The 19,146-nt window shown below is 38.0% G+C and overlaps 1 protein-coding gene across 2 annotated transcripts in view; it reads left to right on the top strand.

Moving 5' to 3' along the window:
- Window positions 1-19,146, top strand: part of SLC9A9 (solute carrier family 9 member A9) — a 181,325-nt gene that overhangs the window by 56,258 nt on the left and 105,921 nt on the right. For both annotated transcript variants that reach the window (XM_069024609.1, XM_069024608.1), the window contains exons 7-8: window positions 12,939-13,077; window positions 13,900-14,005. In XM_069024609.1, coding sequence (XP_068880710.1) covers window positions 12,939-13,077; window positions 13,900-14,005 — 245 coding nt within the window. The remainder of the gene's footprint in view (window positions 1-12,938; window positions 13,078-13,899; window positions 14,006-19,146) is intronic.

Here is a 19,146-nt window from a genome sequence, read left to right as displayed (position 1 = left end):
TTTAAATATGATTAGAACTTTGAACAAAGTAGTATCCCAATAATACATTGAATAAACTGATATTCACATTTTTCCCTTAGTAATTTCTCCATTACAAAATCTCACAAAAGTGATATAATTTTCAGACTTTAAAGCATTTTCATTTTGTATCCCCATTCACTTCATGTTTACTTTATTTTCACTTAAAAGAAATCAAACAGTTTTTTCTTTCCACATTGTTCTACTGATCTGTAGCAAGCACAGCCAGAAGCGATAGTGAGAGAAATGAGAATAATAGAGTGCCTAGCAGGCTGCTGTTCCCTGCCTCAAACACACTGGGAGAGGGTTACAGCTAGATGAAAATATTCCTGAAGAAAATTTCAGCCTCCTGAGCCATTTAACTGTGTACATCTTCTTTATTACAGTATTTTATTCCTAGAGAGTAAGGTTAAAGGTATTTCCAAACTCTCATTATAGGATGCTCACAGTTTTATATTTTATTTTTAGCATTAGCAGGACTTAGTCCATAGCTTGGAGAGTATTTTCATTGTGCACTGTTAGAATGAAGTGAATGCAAAAGTTTCTGAGGTAAGACTCCTACGTTCCACTAATTATGAGGGTAATGAAGCTAGGCAGAATTATTTTCCTCATTAATAGCTGTGTTTAAGTCTCATAGAACTTCCTGTCTAGGGAAAGTATTTCTTTTTAAACTACGTGGTGGAAATTAATGTGTTATACTACATGTTTGTCCATAAATCAATGGAGTCTTTACAAAGCCAGAAGGAAAAATTGTCTGTTTGGCTGCCTATCATTTCTGTGTGATTTTTCACAGTGCATTGGATAGGCCAATAGCATATACCTTAATTTTAACAAAGGAAGATGTTCCTTAACTCTTTCAATCTTGGCAGTGAGGAATAATTCACGATCAGCTGGCAGTTGTGTCCAAAAGCCTTAGCATGTGTCCTTATGAATAATGAATTCTTATCAAAGCAAAAACTCTCATCCGGTATATTTGGTATTAGGTATCTTTGATCGAGTGGTTTACGTTTAGGAAATTAGGGTGGGTAGGATTTTATTATCCAGATTATTTTGAAGATTCCCATTAACTTTTAGATTTTCTTCAAGTAGCATTTGTTTATGTAGCAAGGCTTAAAGGTGACTTATCATTTGAAACTCCTGCACAAAGGATAAAAAAAAATACAGTCTTCCAATTATTTTGAGTAAAATATCCCCAAAGATGGAAGTCAGAGATACAGAATGAGTGTATATTTCTGTGTGTTTTCTTGTTTTCTCTTCTTGCTGTAATCCTTAAGGATAAAAAGAATGTTTTACTATGTTGATTGCTTTAGAATTTGGGACTGAAATTCTATCCACATCAACTTCCCTGCCTAAGTGGTGATTCCCTCTCTTTGTTTAATTTTACCATGAGTGAAGTTCAGTAATCCTCCAGATTGACAAGAGGCATTGGCAGGTGTCATAATCAGCATTGACTTAACGCTTGAGCAAACCAATTTCTGCAAGGTTCAGCGGCCCCGTCTCTGTTCTCTGCAGCCCCAAGCTGCTGAAATGAACCCCCGAGCCTGTGGAGAGCCAGCTACAGTTTCTAAGAGCTTCAGACAGAGCAGCCTTTGCAGCTCCAAGGCAAGGAGAAAAGGTACAAGACGGATGCAAAGCCACCTCTCAGCCCATGTGCCATCCTGCCCGAGTCCCATTCCCTGTCAGATTGTGCAGGCTGCCTCTAAACACCTCTCTGCTCGTGCTTTGAGCTATTGCTTTTCAGTCAGCATTTACCAGAGGTAAAGCTCACTTTCAAATAAGTCTGGACCTATTCTTCTATCACCATCTCAGAAATTCTATCTTTAAATATTTTTTTCCCAAAAGAGACTTAAATGGACTATTTACCTTCCCAGCACAGTGGATTTTTCCAGTGGATGACTATTAGTACATGTACTGGGACTTGTTGTATTATGCTTTCTTAATAGAGCACTGTCCAGTAATTTTGTTTTAATGTTCTAACATTAAAGGTATAACAGCTTAAAGAACTTCAGGCTATAGAGTGATAAGGTAGTAAGCAATAGGCAATATTGCAATTTTAGGATTTCTACCATGGCTGGTATTTTTCTATTTGTTAAGATGTAAAAAATAAAATATTAGCATATTAGCAGAAAGGTAAATGAGGAGACCTTGAGGCCCCCCTTTTTTCTACTGGAATATTACTACCACTCTCTATGCAAGGCTGACCAGCTTTTCTAGCAAATGAAATGCCTCTTTCTAAGGTGAAATTTCATTCTGTTTATTTGCTATATTTGGATCAGGAACAGAGACTTACAATTCAGAATATGTCTAAATCCCCATCCTCAACTCTATTATATCAAGAAAACAAAACATGTAACATGTTTTGTTTCTGACATTATTACTGCCAACACTAGATCATGCAATTCACATCTGGATTTATTTTAGACTTTCTCATAACAACAGCTGCATTCCTTGTCTTCAGTTGGATACATTTTTAAAAACTAAAATTGCCCTGGCAACAGCTGCAACCATTTATTATAAAGCAATAGAAGTGGAACTAATATTTGTGAGAGAAGCTTTGTTATCAGGATAGTATTCATTCAGACAATGCCCGAGTCATTTTTCCCTAGCTGTTCCATTTTTTAAAAGAAAAATATAGAAAATATTTTCAATAATGAAATGTAGGCGGGATTGAACAGCTCAGGAGATTAAAAAGATTTTCTTCTTTAGATTACTGGCTCATCTCAAATCCAGATTAGCAAGAGGCAAAAATTATCAGCTGTTTGGTGGGCACGTGGAAAAATCAATCAATAGTGGTATGGAGCTCTGAAAATCCTGTTCCCATAGCAGCTATGTTCTCAACTGCAGCACAGAAACAGACAACTGAGAACACAGGGTGTGTCTTCATTGGGGGAAAAAATGATGTGACCCATCCTTGAGGCGTGCTAATGACTAATGCAAGGAAAAACTCCATAGGCAGCTTGCAGTGCTAACACAAAACAGTTCCAAGTGAACTGTCCTGCCCTTCCTATCCCTTGCACTGTACTGTGTTACCTGACAGAAGAGAACTGTTTTCCTGAGTAAAATGTGGCTAAAGAGGGATGTTTGGCACCAGCCTCAAGGTTATGTTGTTCCAAGTCAGGACTGAGGTAGGGTCATCTAATGTATGGTCTGGCCACATTAGAAATCATGTGAACCATTTTGTTTGCATCTATTGACAATATTTCTTGGAGCATTAATCCTTTAAAAAAAAAAAAATCTCTAAGAATCTGAGGAGATAGACAGATATTAAAAAGCTATATGAAATGCAGATTTTTCTTATTTAACCCCGTTCTGACTATGAAAGAATCTGTTTTGCATGCACAGACTATACAGGGATGATATACCACATACCAAGGATTATTATAAAGTCTTAGGCAGAGCTGGGGAGAACACTGAAATAGAAAAAACTTTGGACAGACTTTCATACTACTTCCACTCTAATTTTTGTGGGATTCAGTGTACCTTATATTTATCAATTACATCCAGCATCAGGCCCCCCAGTGTACTGCTCTGTTCAGAGGTTCCTAAAGATGCTGAAGTTCAGTGAAGGCAGTAGACTAGAGGCTACTTTCTTAATCTCTGACAGAACACATGCTGGAAGTGAAGAAGCCCAAGGCTGTTGATAGGCCAGAAATTTGGCACAGCCCCATAGTATTGGCAGTAGACCATACATCTCCTCCAGGGACTACCTACATCCTCTAGCAGCACACTTAGCTGTATCTAGGATATAGTAATTTAAACACAAACAGTAGCTTAAAAATCTCTTAAAAGACAAAGAGTACCCATATGTACTAAGCTCTAGGTTTGTTGCAAAAAATTATCATACAGTCTGACTTCATTAAATTACTTTTGTGTCATGGACAACTTATTTCAGGGAGGTAACAGAGAAAAACAGAAGAAAAAACAAAATTACACCTTGTACCTGAGAAAAATCTATGAAAGCATAGAATTTGTACATTCTATTTTTATAATGAGATCTGATAGAATATATGACTGGTAGAATAAAAAACTGGCATTTGGTAGAAATCACAGACAGTTTTCTTTTTCCTGCTTTCTCACTTAACCTTTCAATTCTTTGTAGCATATTCCCAACAGCATGGTTCCAATTCTGTCCTTCCTCTTCAACATTCCTAGGTAAGCTTTACACCCCCTGTTACACTTCAAGCAGGGCAGTTACATTGGGCAGCCAAGGCTTGGCAGACCAGTGGTGAGAATGGGGTCCTTTCCTGTCTCACCGACAGGAGAGAAGCAGTGAGCAAAGAGTCTGTTTTCATCAAGGTGAGGCACACTGGGCACTTAGAGCTCCCTCTCACTGTCTCTGGGAGTACTGAGCTGTGTGTACAGACAGGCTCCCACTCAATTCGGAATGTCATCTGTGAAAAGACAGGGGTTGCACCACCCTTGAACGCATCAGTCTCAGGATTTTCATAAGCAGAGGTCACAGAAGAATAAGGTCCTTTGAATATTAAATAAGAACCTGCTGTATATGTTCTTCCATTCATCAGCTAAGCAGTCTGATATTGCCCCTCACTCCTTTGTTCACATTCATTCAAGGGGATTTCAGAGAAGATTACAGTGTATTGTAGTAGTGTTTAACTGGCTAAATCTCAGGGACAAGTTGGTTTAAATGCTGGAGGAGGGTGAGGTGAGTAGGACTATGCATTTGTGAAGGATAAGAAGCAGCTGTCATTTCAAAGGAAATGTTGCTATTCATCCCTGGGTATGTCACAGTGCACCCAGGTCTAGCGGGTTCTCCTGCAGTGTTATGACAATGACTCAAATCCTAAATGAAGGGAATACTATCGGCATAAAATATACATCATTTTCTGTTGTTTCAATCTTAAACTGCTCCTGAACAAAATCATGGGCTCTGTGATTCTAAGAAAATTATTATTTGATAAAGGTTTAGTGGAAACTGTTTCCATTTAAGCTCTGCTAGTTACCCATAAGAGCAAAGGATTCTTCATGGCTAACCAAGCTGCTTAAAACCTTCCTTGAAGTGTTTAGGTTGTATCCTGCTTTTTTTTGTAACACTAGTGTACATCTAGAACAACTGCACTGAATCAGTGGAGTTACTTCAGATACTCATCACTGTAAGGGTAATTTGAGGCAGTTTCTCCTCTAGAGCAGGATGACAGTAAATCACAGTGATTTCCTGCTAATCTGCTGCAGCGTTGTAATGCTCCAAGCAGGCAACTATCAGCCTGCATCATTTTATCAACAGGCAGGTGGAGTTCAATGGACATAGATAAATGTATAATTTGTTTGCAGGAGTGAAGTCACTGTAAAAGACAAGGGTAGTTGAAAGGTTCTGTTACCTCATCCTTGAGTTATCCCAAAAATTTTAGTACAAAAAGGGGGGTTAAATTAAGACTACCCATTCTTCCAGTAATCACCTTCCCTACCCCTTAAGGATACATCAGTCAGTGTCTTGTGAATGTGCTCTGCTGTTTTATTCTTTGCACTCTGTTTGTAGAGTAAATGAAGTCCCACAGTATCACATTTTGCCACTTTGGTGCAAATAAACCTGAGGCATAGATCGAATTAGGCCTCCAGGAACACATTAAACTCTTTCCTATGCTGACAGAACACTTGCAGTTGCACATTAACTCAATTTTTGACTTTCAAGAGAGATATATCATTTTCACAGAAAATCCTTATTCCAGGGTCTCATCTCCATGCACTAATGAGAAGAACTGTCACATAAAGGGAAGGTTGTGTAAATGTTCCTGATAAATATTTTTCATCTCTTTTCTAAGTAACTTTGGAGACTAGTGGCTCACAAGTAAAAAATTGAAAGATAACACAAAGGTGAAGAATGTTATAATGAAGAAGAATAATGTAAAGCTAGTAGGAGATAGAGATGTAGCTGTATATGAAGAAAAGTGCTGCCCACTGTTATCAGAGAAATACAGATCTTTAGATCATGTTACACGTTTGGCTGATGGGTCTAGAAGTGCGAGAACTGGGACTGGACGATAGCTCCCAACTCGGGTGGCAGGGGTAGGGAGGCAAAAAGATGGCTCATGGACCAACATTAGCAAGAGTTTAAACACATGCAGCACATCTAATTCCGCTTATGGCACAATTAGCATCATGCAGCAGATTTGGTTTAAATAACATAGAAAACTATTTCATTTTTCCTTCCAGATATTGACTGAAGAATTTGTTCCTTGTTCATTGTTTCTTGTTATCTCAGAGGGCTGATGGTTTGTGACTTTTACAATCATGTTCTCTTTGCAGAAAAAATGCATATTTTTACAGTACTGTTCTACCTCGCAAGTACTATTTTGCATAAGCATAAGTGATTACAAAGAGATGTAAGGCAGGGGAGAAGTCCAGCTCTTTTTATTAATACAATCATAATTTATTTATACATTTATCTCTTCCTTGGTGGTTGATTCTTTGTTTCTACTTTCTTAGCACTATGTGCATCTTCCCAGTTGCTGAAGCCACTAAAAAGCCTAACTGGGAGGACAGACTTCAAGCTGCTCTAGATACACACAGGCCTTTCCTCTTCACGCAAGGTTTAAAAAGAATGGGAATTTAAGAGTGAGTTGGATTACAGTTCTGATATCCAACGAGAAAGGATCATATTTGCAGGCACAGGAATATGTAAATTTTGTGCCTTTTGATATCATCAGCTCATAAGTAAGGACAGTCAGACACATAACACAGAATGCAGCACATGTCACAGATGACCCACTATCAGCCATCTGTTTTCTGCTGATGTGCTTCATTCCTCACAAAGATATGGGAGAGGAAAGAGTTGTCACTGTGACTGTGATATTTCCAAATAGATTAATGAAAATTAGACATTTAGACGAAATAGCAGTCATTTGAGAATGAAACATTCCTATGCCGAGCCTCAGAGATACACAAACATATTTTACTGTTAAAGCCTTAGTTTTCTTTTACATAGATTTTAAGCCCATGTTGCTGTTCATCAGAATGTCTTTCAGTCAAAGATAAAAACAGGTTGGAACAAGGTAATAAGATAAGATACTTGTGCAGATGACAGTGCACACCATTTCTCAGATGCACTGGGGTAGAGAAGCTCCACACCAGATCAGAAATGATGTTAGACTTGAAATTGCTCTGCCTGCAGGCCCATTAGGTCATTACTTATTGTCAAAACTATCATCCCATGTCTCCTTTCTACGAGTCTGTAGTGACTGCAGCCCTGTGGTGAGCAAGTTCTGAGCAGGATCAGAAGGATGCAGGGTGTCCAGCACCTCTGTCAGCAGGGACTTGCAGAGTTTTTTCTGGGCACCAGGGAAGCTGAGTTCAACCCCATCCAGGTGGGTGAGATACCAGGTCCTTTTATGGCAAAAGTGGTGAAATTTTAGGGCAAGAATGGGATCACCAGGATAGATGATTTCCAAGGTTCCCTAAGGAGGTAGAACAGACTTGCTAAGGATAATAGGTTGGGAGACAGAGAAGGAGGGAGAATGACAGATTTTCTGCAGTCCCTGATGTTTGGGGGTAGATGAGAACCAAGATCTGCATTAGGGAAAGCCTACCTAGAACAATACAAACTATTTATTTGTTGTTTTCTCTGACAAGCTGCTGCTGTGTATCAGCTCAGGCCTGGACACAGAAGAAAACTGAAGAGAGTTACAGTGTAAAAACAATAAAAGCTTATATACAACAGTAAGTGTTAGCTTAGTTTAAAGTAATCAAGATAAAATGTCCCCTAGTATTTTAGAAATTCTGGAAAAGCCTACAAAGGAACAAAGTATGGTCAGAAAACAGGAAGAAAATAAGCCATGACACAGAAAAAAAGAAACAGAGTGTAAACCCAGATAGAAAATATTTTCTAAAACAACTGCTAGACCTTTTTCTAGAAGTAAAAACAATAATATTAGTAGCAGTGTGATGAAACCAGGCTATAAGTGGAATAAAAACCATGATATGCTGTATTGCCAAGGAGAATAAAATTTTGGGTATCCATAATGAAGGTTCAAATGCTGGCCACTTGGGCAGTAATTCAACTACCAGTACCTTTTTCTTTTTCAGTTCTTATATAAAGATCTATGTAAACAGAAATCTTAATATCTCTATTTCTGCAAAGTCTCTGTTTCAGGAACCTTAAACATCTAAAAATATGCAAATATTGCCAGGAATTAATTCCGTGGAGACAGATTCCTTTATACAGAAGGATGTACAAAAGACTCCTCTGTGTTCTTTTAATGTACTGGTCACTCTTTTAACACATCTGAAAAATACAGTAAGTTTGTTCATTGTTTGAAATTTTTGTCTAGAAGATCTCCATATATTTGCTTCAAAACCGTTAAAATTGACTGCTTCTGCTATTCCTTAAGCCTTCCTGCTCTGGTGTGTCTCTTCTTTGCCTTAACTGCCTGCAAAGCCTCTCTGCTTCATACGTGCTTTTATTGGCTTGGCACAGTCACATCCCAAACTTCATTTCTTTTTATCTTTATAGTTCATCTACTTGCTCTTCCTGTGTGAGATCTTTTGTGAGGAAGCCTAAGAAGGCTCTACCAGCCTACGACTTGCCAAGAGAAGGTGTGGGTGTGTCTGGTGCCATGAATGGGCTTTCACTTCTGGCTTCTAGTTCAAACACATATTGTGGGTAAATTACAGCTCTGACTTTTCGTCTTTCTTCCAACACTCTTAGGAAAAGTATACAGTCAAAAATTGTGTGGGAACAGAAATTGTTTGCTTCAATCCACTTCTCTGAAAGATCCAAGTTTTCAAACATGCTGTAGTGACCTACCTTTTTCTGCATAATTATAATCTCAGGAACAAGAACCTTCTTTCTCTCTTAAAAACAACCTTGAACTCTGGAATACTTTTTTCTGGCCTGTTTTATTTTTCTTAATTAGCAGCTGATGAAATCACCATGTAGTGCTATAATTATTTATCACCTGAGGGAGATCCCACTTTATTCAATGAAGGTATTTTAGGGAACATCTGACCTTCCTGTATTTTCAGGTATTTTTTTCTTTTCTTCACATTGTTCCTGATTGTCTTCTGGGCAGTATTACATGGCACGTGACGAAGTGGCAAGGAGAAAGAAGGGCACCTGGATAAAGGAAACCATTTGGCTTAGCCAGTGGAACGAATGTTCCTCTCCAGAGCTGTTTATTTTCATGTTGGTCAAATAGACAGGAGGAAGACAGGAATAAAATAGTCTGTTTACTGGTTATTTCTAATAACTGATTCTACATAATTCTATTAGAAATTTCCTGCTGTTTGCACACATTTTCCTTCTGATGCTTGAATGTATTTTCTTCAGCATAATGTTTTCCTAAAATTCATCCAATACAGGTGTTGCATCACTTTGTCTTATATCAAAACAGAGAGTCTTTATGTTGTTCTGCAAGTTAAAGCTGACTAATATCTCTTTATTTAGAGATATTGCCACATTAGCCCTCTGTACATCAGGTTTGGACAGAAACAAAAGTAGGATACAAGATTTACCCCAACAACATATTTTTCCTCTAAAAATTTGCATGAATTACTGAAAAATATCTGCTGTAATGCTAAATGCTTTCCATTTTATTTCTTTTTTCCAAGGAAAATACATTGTGCTGTACTCACAGGCTGTGAAAACTAACAGGAAGAAAAAGATCTTATGAATAAATGAGATTTTGCTTAGAATAACTGAAGATGCAAAAAGTACTCAATTAAGATGTAACTGGAAACATGACTGGATGCTTTCTATTGCAATAGCCCTTCTGTCATGCAGACCTTTAGTATTAGATCCCTATGAAGCGTGTAGAAAGAGTTTGTCATGCTGAGCTTTCATCCTAAAGTGATCTTAACAGATGAGGGGAGGGAAGTGGAATGATTAGCTTGGTACTACTGACACGGACTGTTAATCCTTCATCCACTTCAAGCAAAAGCTACCACCCTAACTTGCAATATATTGTATAAATAAGTATTGCCTATATCTCCTTTTTTGAAAGCTGTGAAAGCACTTGACCCTGTCCGATGTTGTTTGCTCAAGGAAACACAGAAGACATGGAAATAAAAAGAGATCTGTTAAATAGCTTTCTAATATAGAAAGTGCTGGCTAATCCTTATAAGAACCAGCCAGGAAGTGAAGTATTATTCCTGACTCCAACCAGAAGGAGAGGCAGAGGCTACCAAGCTCACATACAGACAGGTAGTAGGGACTGGACAGGTGTCTGTGACATACATATATTGAGCGTTCAGTGAGGAGCCAAAAAAAATCTCTAATTCCTATCCCTGCACTCTTTCTCATTATGGGTGGCAAATAAAGCAGGCCTTTGCCATTAAATCTGTTCATTTATCAGTCTCTGAAAACAGTTCTCTACTGCACTTACTTTGAGGACTCCCTTAATCCACCTCTGATACAAATTTACAAAAATAAACTCTTTTCTTCTTCTTCTTAAACTAGTTCAGCGTTTAGAAAGCCTCTGAAAACTAAACACAGTTTAAAATTTAGTATCAAACTGTCCCACACTTCTTATTAATGAATTGCAATCAACCCCTCTGTACAAAGAGCAGATAGCAGAGATGGCAGGTCATGCCAGCAGGCCTCTTGAATTGCTCTCCAAGGAAAAGGAAGAAGAGTAGAGGCACTATAATTTTAATTATGGTTCTTTCCAGTGTTAAACTTTGCAGTTGTGTTTTTAGGTCAAATAATTAGTTTGGGAGGAAGTACTGGAATAAGCAGGATAAAATCCCGTTCTGTTAAATTGCAGCTTATCTAGGAAAACTGCCAGGTAAATCAGTGTGCATTGAAAGGATTAAATGTTAGTGCTAAAAAGAAACATATCTAGAAAAATAAATAGCTCTAGTACAGAATAATGCAAAATGAAAAGTAGATGTAAATATTCTTTGAGCTGCAGGGAAACAGGAGTTCAGTGGAAAGATTTAGACCTGAAACTATAGTTAGCATAATGAGCATATGTTGTGATATGGTGCTTTTAAAAAATCATGGGGGGCACACTGAGTAGAAAAATTTCTCAGTGAGAATGAGTCACTTCATATTTGTTCCTGAATTAACTACATTAAGAATATCATGCTTTCTTCTAGTTTTCTTCATACCTGAAACCTGTTGGTAGATTGGAGGGCAAACTGTAACCCTAACCAGTCTAAATAAAGTCAACTTTTCTTGCCCTAAGATTGACATACTCAATAAAAAGCCATTTACTGACTATAGGTTACATTTGACTAAACATTTTCATTCCATGTCAAGACCTTTTTTGTTACTGAGCATCCCTACCATGGTCAGATACCCATCATTCTAATAGAACCATTTTCCTTGATTTTAGGACCTCTTTGAATTCACCACTCAATGCAGGCCACAGCACCACTGGCACAAAAGATCATTTCCTGATTTATAATTCACTAAGTGAAACAGACCAGCAGCTGCAGACTGTGTACTTGGCTGGGACAAACATCAAAGAACCAAGTGGCTGCTTTGCTGTCAAGACACACCTACAAGCTTTTAGGCAGGAGAAACAAAGAATTATAACTGATCCCCTGGTCTAAGAAAGTCACCCTTGAAAAAGGACTGAAAATTTAGATAGCAACACGTTGCTGATCTGCTACCAGTATTTTGTGTCCTTGTATCAATAGCACTTTCCACTATAAATCATCTCACTAATTTTGTGGTGGTGCTAATCAGTGTAACTGGAGAGAACAGATTTTAGTCCGCATGTAGTGCATGAGCATTCACCCCTCATATCTGTGGTGCTCCACCATATGCCTTGAGAATCCTTGTGCCGTTTTTGCAGACTGAAAGCATGAGAACTGTTTTCACGTGTTCATGTTGTTTCAATGCAACTGTTTAGAAAATCCTTTATACAGAACTTCGACTTTAAGCCTTATCTCCAAATGAAGAACATCAGGCTGCAAGGATCACATTCTTAATATCCAAAAGCTTAAAATATTCACAACTTTTTAAAAATTCTAAATTTTTAATTTTTAAAATACCAATTGTTTTCCAGCAATCCAGGGTGCATTCTGGAATCCAGTGCCAAGCTCAGCACATTTTCTTTGACAAGGATCATGAAAGTACTCAAAGCAAGAGAACATAAAGATCTAAAATGTTGCTTAATTATTTTGTGAGGCTTAGAGCTATTTTGTATCTGCTAAATATAACACTTCAACAAGATAAAATACATATATACATGGAGTTACTGGTGTTCTGGGTAATAACTGACTCGTGGCAAATAACAACTGAGACACTCAAAGAATTATTTAGTGCACAGCCCCTTGGCTTTGGTGGCATCCTTTCCCATTCCAAAATGCTTGTGGTGGCTGCACTCTGGGGTGGGATACAGGAGATCACCTTGGACAAATGCAGCAGTTTCTTTCTGAGGGACAATATCCATTCTGTTCACAAGGTTTCCTATTGCTGAGCTCTTGCTACAGCTCCAGCTCTGGTTATGAACGGTTGCACCAGGAAAGGAAATACTTGGTGGTTTGTAATAAAATTGCTGCTGCACGTGTGGTACCTGCTGTGATTTGTGTCACCCATTTGAACCTCAGCCACAGAGATGCACTTTTTATCAAAGATATTTGCAAATGTGTACTGCTCTGAGGACATATGGCCAATAAATAATTCAAAGTTATCTATCTTCCCTGCAGTTTTCTTATCCACCTACCACCTTTTAATGTTTTGTTGGCCTGGAAACAATATTGTTTATGGCACTTCTAATATAAAAGTGTTATTGACTGGCAGTAGACTATTTCCAGTGTGATACCATGAAAATAAATTGGCTCTCCCTAGTCTCCATCTGTTTTGCTCTCATCTGCTGTTAGCCCAAAGAAGTCTTGTTTTGCATTTTGCGTGCCTAAAACTGTTCATTTTCAATTATTGATTCCAAAATTGTTACAATGTGATTGAATTTGTTATTCCTTTTTCTCTCCCTCTCCCCACCCCATTGTTTTCTTTTCAGCTCTATATCCATTTACAGTCCTAAGGAGAATCCTAATGCTTTTGATGCTGCTGCTTTCTTCCAGTCAGTGGGAAATTTTCTGGGGATCTTTGCTGGATCATTTGCCATGGGATCCTCTTATGCTGTTGTCACAGCTTTAATATCCTTTATGGTTTGTTTTCAGGGAGCAAATCTATATACGTTGGAAATAATATGCAATATCTGACACTGACCATCTTTAGTTTGAGCCTGATGCCTTTTGCTCTAGGCTCAAGTGCTTGCAAACAAACAGACAAATCATAAATTGACGGGAAGTGTAATTTGTCAGAATCTACAAATTTCTTTTTTACATTTAACTTTAGGCAGGTCTCTGGCCTTTATCATTCTATTTGTAAATAATTGCATTTTAAGGAATGTGTTTTGAAGTATTTTGAGGCTAAAACATGAATTTATTAAGTACATCAACTTATTTATGAACTCCAGGCTAGCAGCAGTTACACAAAAATACAAGGGAAACACTACACTGTGTCAGTGTGACTGAAAAGTCCATCAGTTTAACGAAACTGGAAATGAAAGGTCTGTCTGTTGCCCTGCATTTTTTCTTGTGTTTTACAGTTCATATAAAATGCTACTGTAGAAAGATCAGTGATTTTGATCTTTCTTGCATTCACACATATATAAACAAATGCCAGTTTGTTTATAACGCTGGACAAAATTACTTCGTTTTCCTTTTTCTGGGAAAAAGAATGCAACCAACTAAGTATTAATTCAGCCTCCACAAAAGTACTTAAAATAGCTGACTTTAAAATCTGTTCTGGATTTTCCTCCTTGAGATAAGTTAGAAGCTGTGCAGTTTTTCCCAAATTCAACATGTATACATGAGTATGGTGGGGAAGCTTTCTTTCATCCTTTATCAGACCTGGGCTAATTTTAGCTTACAAAACAGCTGGGTTTTTATTTTTCCTTAGTAATCTTTTAGCACTTGACAAAATTTACAAAGCTGTGTGAGTTTCCTATGTTGGAGACAGGTCTGTTTTTCCTCCTATCCTGGAGTGCCTTCTTATCAGCAGAAGCCGCTGGACTTACAGGTAAGTGTTGCACTTAATTAAATAAAAGCAGTTTTATAGCCTCTAGTGTGGGTAAAAGGCCTGGTTTATTTTAGGCATGACATCATATATAAAGCTTCTAAAAGCCTGTTGCAATATTGAAGATTGTTTCATCTTTAAGAACAAATCTGTAGTGACATTGAATTGTCTTCCAGACAAAGACATAATAGATCAGGCTCAAGTCCTCACTCTTTCTTCCCTGCATTATCCCATCCCTATTAGTTCTTCTATTAATCCCCCTATTTTCTGGCCAGCTATGGGACCAAAGATAACAGTAAGTACAAGGAAGGAAATAGGCAGTGCCATGTGATTACCAGAAACTGTGTGCTCCTCTGCACACACTGCGTGTCCTGGGCCTTTCTCCTTTTTCACAATTATCAATAATTGCAACCAATTATCAATAATAAACAATGAACAGGGGCCAGTGGGTGATATCTACCTCTGCATTTAGGAAAAAAAGTCATCTTTTTCGGTGCACCTACATGTACATCTTTGGCACAGCCATGTCCCAGTGACAGGTAGGAAGATGTGTTATCTGATTGTTTTTTCATTAATGCCAGGAAAGAAATTGTACAATCACAGTCAATTATGTACCCAGGGACTCCATTAAAGTGTACACAGAAGTTTAGGCAAAAATTGTAAATGGATATAATTTACCTCTACAGCATCCTATTGTACAGTGTGATTCAAAAGAACAAAGTTTGTATGACCTTGATTGTTTTTAATGCTCTGGAGGTTGTCACCCCTGAAATCTAGTGCTCTACTTCATGTCAGGGAAAATCAGGAGAAAAAAAATGCTTAATGGAGTGGTAATGCCCCCCATGCTGGCTTGTTTGCAAAATTGTTCAAAGCCTTTTGAAGGCAACAGTTATATTTTTACTGAGTTCTCTGGAGCAATCATGTTACTTTTTTAATAGCAGCCACACAATCAAACTATTTCTGAATGGGTATTAACATCCTCATCTTCTGGCATCTTTCTCTTACTAATTATACAACTTTTCATCCTGTTTACTGCCAAATTCTTCAGGCCAATGAATAAAAACAGTGTCACATGAACTGAACAAATGGGTGGTATTTCATTACATCAAGAAAATCAGATACCAGGTTGAATTAAAGTCCATTTTGTCTCTTAACAGCTCTGTACCGGTTTGGGTGTTAATTTTCTTCACAGTAGCTAATGTGGTGCTGGAAACAGCATTGTTAATTCAGGGATATTTCAGGTATCACTGAGAAGCACTTACACAGAGTCAAGGGATTTCCTGCTCCTCACCCCAGTCCACCAGCAAAGGGGCTGAGGGTGCATGAGAAGCTGTGAGGGGATGCAGCGAGGACAGCTGATCCCAGCTGACCCATCCCAGAGCAAGAGAAGCTGGAGGAAGAAGGTTTCTCACTCATAACCTTGTCGTTCTCTCCCCCACTCCACTGGGGGGAGGGAGTGAGCAGCTGGGGGAGTCTGAGCTGCTGCCTGGGGTCAAATTCAACAAGCTCTTAAAAATGTGGCATGAATACTACAGAAAAACAGAAGCAAAGAAGGATGATTGTTGATCACTTGCCTCCTACTGGAGGTACTGATTTCCTAATCCGGTGACTTCCAAGTAAGGACTGTTTTAAAACGCATTCCTCACAGAGCACAAGGATGCTATGTTTCAGCAACTGAACAATTGATCATACACTACACAGAAATAGTAGATTTGTAAAGGAAACACTAAATGTCTTTCAGAGCCTCAGGTGCTGCACCAAAGGTAATTTCCATTTCTCAGGCATAGGAACAGATTGTATGTCCAGACAAAAATAATTGGCATATGTCTTTTTTGCATACTGCAAATGAGGTGATAGACAGCAGAGTCTCTCCTGGTAGTTACCCTGAAGAGTGTTTCATTGCTCTTTTCTGCTGTAATATATAAAATATCTGAAATAAAAGACTTAATTATTGAACACCACAGATGGTGGTAGTAGCCGTGGTAAGGAATTTTAAATGGACAGAGGCAGACACAGAGGAAGAGATTGGAACCAAAGTAAAGTTTCAATTTAAGGGAAAAAATAGCAAATTGTTGGGAAATATGACTAATTCTTATCAAAAAAGGAACTGATGTAGGAAAGACAATTAATTCACCAACACATATATCCTAATAAAAATTACCAAGCCCTTTTAGGTCTGTCACTAGCATTTTTTCATGAGTATTTATTCGTGGATTCTGAGTTTCAGGTGGAAATTGTTTAATTACACTGTTGTGAGAAGGCAAAGTTTAGTCTTGAAACTTTTACTGGTTAAATCTTTGTCACTTAGTTTCTGTAAAAGGCTTTTGTCAGAAGATGTTATTATGGAAAAAATCATCGAGCCTTTCTTGTGGCTTCAGAAGTTCAAAGCTGTGTTTTATAAATGCATTTACTTTATTAGTACTGTGCTGACATTACCCTTTAGTTGTCTGGCTTAACCAATTTTGATGTTGCTTTCGTCTTGTCTCAATTTCCTCTGAAATAATTTCAACTCCCCTCCTTTCAAAATATTATTTTAAACTCCCAGTTCAGCAGGAGAAATACTCTATTGGTTAAGACATTTTCAACTGACTTTGGTTCAGCTGTGATTTCTCGTACCTGTGCTAAGGAAACCTGTGCAAAATGCAGTTGTGTGCAGTCCCCACACAGGTGGGTTACACACGAAGCCCCTGTTGCAAAAGGCAGGGGGAGCCCAGGAAAAGTCAGTCATCCTTCAGGACACAGCCAGCTCTTAATCCACACTCTACCACTTCCAGTCTTTTCCAGCTTTCTTGCTTTGCCCTTTGTCTGCCTCAATGCATGGGCATTCTGGTTTTACAATCTGCTGTGCCTGTTCTTGAAAGCAACCATGAGAATCCAGAGAGCCTCACTCCAGCAATGGCACAGCTGCACCACTGCATTCAATGGACCACACACCTAGTTTGAACTCTCTGAATTCAGCTGACATGCTTCAAAAATTAACTTGTTCCATTAGACATTTATGCCTATATTCATCTTCATATTGCTTGGATATTGTGTTTTCTCTGTTCATTCCTTCTAAATGAACTTCAAAGGATTAACACTAGATATCAGTACTTCCCTGTGGCTATTAAGTAATGTAATTGCAAAATAATTTTAGTCTTATAATGCTTTCCACAGCAGTCCTTCAATCATTTTGAGCTTTTTGAAGTGTAATATTGAAGTATTTCATAATTTAGAAATAATGGGCTATACTGGCTTTTTAGTGGGTAAAGTAGGTGGTAGGGTTCACTTGTTTAGCTTGCAGATTTTTAAAATAAAATTTAAATGGAGAGTATTACAGGTCAATATTTTAGAGAATATTTCATTCCTCTGCCTCAAGATATCCCATGATATATAACACACAATATATGGGCCTGACTCTGGTTGAAAAATGGATATGATCGAAACAGCAAATCAAAATAAAAATCTGGGATGACTACACAATTATTGTTATACTGGGAACTGGAAATTAAAAATTAATGTTATGGTTATTAATCTTATAGCTATATCATCAAGCTGTGACATATGCATGATAAATTGATTCTTATACAGTAAAATCTAATTTGTGCATTTTCTCATTTGCCCTGAAGTATATCATTCCTGACTGCTGAGCAAAGCTGTAATAACAGAATACTAGAGTAAGATCAGTGTTAATAGAGTTGTTTTCATTTGCAAACTTCATTACATAGTATTTACTAGTAGGCTATGAAAAAAAAATCATAAAAAATTTAAATTAAACACTTGTTGAAATAAATGAGGAAAGTACATCTAGCATTTATTAATTGCTTGTTATCTTGTTTTATAATGAAGAAAATTTTCTAATTTAAATGATCACTCAGTCTGGGGAAAGTTCCAGGATGAACATGGGCATTTAATGGTCATCTCAGTTAGACCTTCTCTATCTACAGCTGTTGGAAGTGAGTAGATATTCAAATAAAAAGAGATTAATTTACCTGCAGAAATACACTCAAGCATATGTATGGGAATTGGCCTGCATGTATGTGTTCAACTGATGCATCTTCAAAGTCACATAGGGACTCAGAGTAAAGGCATCAAAATTGCAGCCAAGCACCTCTGATTTTTACACAGTAAAGACCTGCATTATTGAAGACAAAAAAGACAATAGACCTTGAAAGAAAAAATTGTTGGAGAGCATAATTTTTGTTCCTTTACTGGTTTTCAGAGCCCTTTGATTATAAAGGGAAATCATTATAAAGTGAAATCTTGTGATATCTTGTGATAATAAATTACTGCTGCTTCCTCACCTTCAGCAATCCTTGTCTGAACATTTTGTGATGTGTCTGCCTTTGTGACACCTGCCTTCTTATTCAGGGGCTCACAGAGTCTATCTAGCAGGAAAGCCTTTCCTCCTTTTCCTCCAAAAATAAATAAGCAGCATACTATGAATGAGGTACCTAGGATGAGTCTAAAGATCTGGTCCCTCACTGGGGCAATTTTGTGCTACCTTTGTATTTAGGACATAGCAAGAGTAAATGTCACCAACTTCCATTTTCTTTAATACTGCTGACAAAGTGCATTTATCCTCATGCTGTTCAGTTCTCCTATCTGTTTGCTGTGATTTGTCTAGAATCCGCCATCTACCTCATTGATTTTTTAAAATGCTGTGACCAGTACTTCTTGTGACACTCTCAGAAGGGATCTACTAAAACATTTCTATCTGCAGTACCGAGCACTGTGAGCCCAAGGCAGTTTGGTGCCTGATGGGCTTTAGTTCACTGAGCTGACATTATTCTACACAAGGAAGATATTCTGGGCTTTAAATTCTAAACTGTGTGGTTTTCTTTTCTTTATTCATTAGTAATGTGCCATGCTGTGTCATACAGAGTAGGAAAACTCCTGCCAGTAAGGAGGGAGAAGGGATACCTTGGCTTCCAGGTCAAAAGGAAAGCGACCACAACTCTTGTAAGCTCTAGTTCTGCCACTCCCAGGAGCACAGGATGAAATCTAAGCCTAATTAGGAAAACAGGCTCTTCGTAGATAAGAAGAAGGCACTTGCACTGCTGTGCAGAAATAGATGACAATGAGCTTGTCTGCTGCAAATCCCTTACTGGAGTCAGGGCTTGGGTCTGGCTAATTCAGGGGCTGCTGTAGGTACTGCCTTTTAA

This window comes from Aphelocoma coerulescens, chromosome 9 (assembly GCF_041296385.1).
Source record: "Aphelocoma coerulescens isolate FSJ_1873_10779 chromosome 9, UR_Acoe_1.0, whole genome shotgun sequence".
Lineage (NCBI taxonomy): Eukaryota > Metazoa > Chordata > Aves > Passeriformes > Corvidae > Aphelocoma > Aphelocoma coerulescens.
The sequence above is the reverse complement of the archived record's forward strand: the minus strand, read 5'-3'. Positions and strand labels throughout refer to the sequence as shown.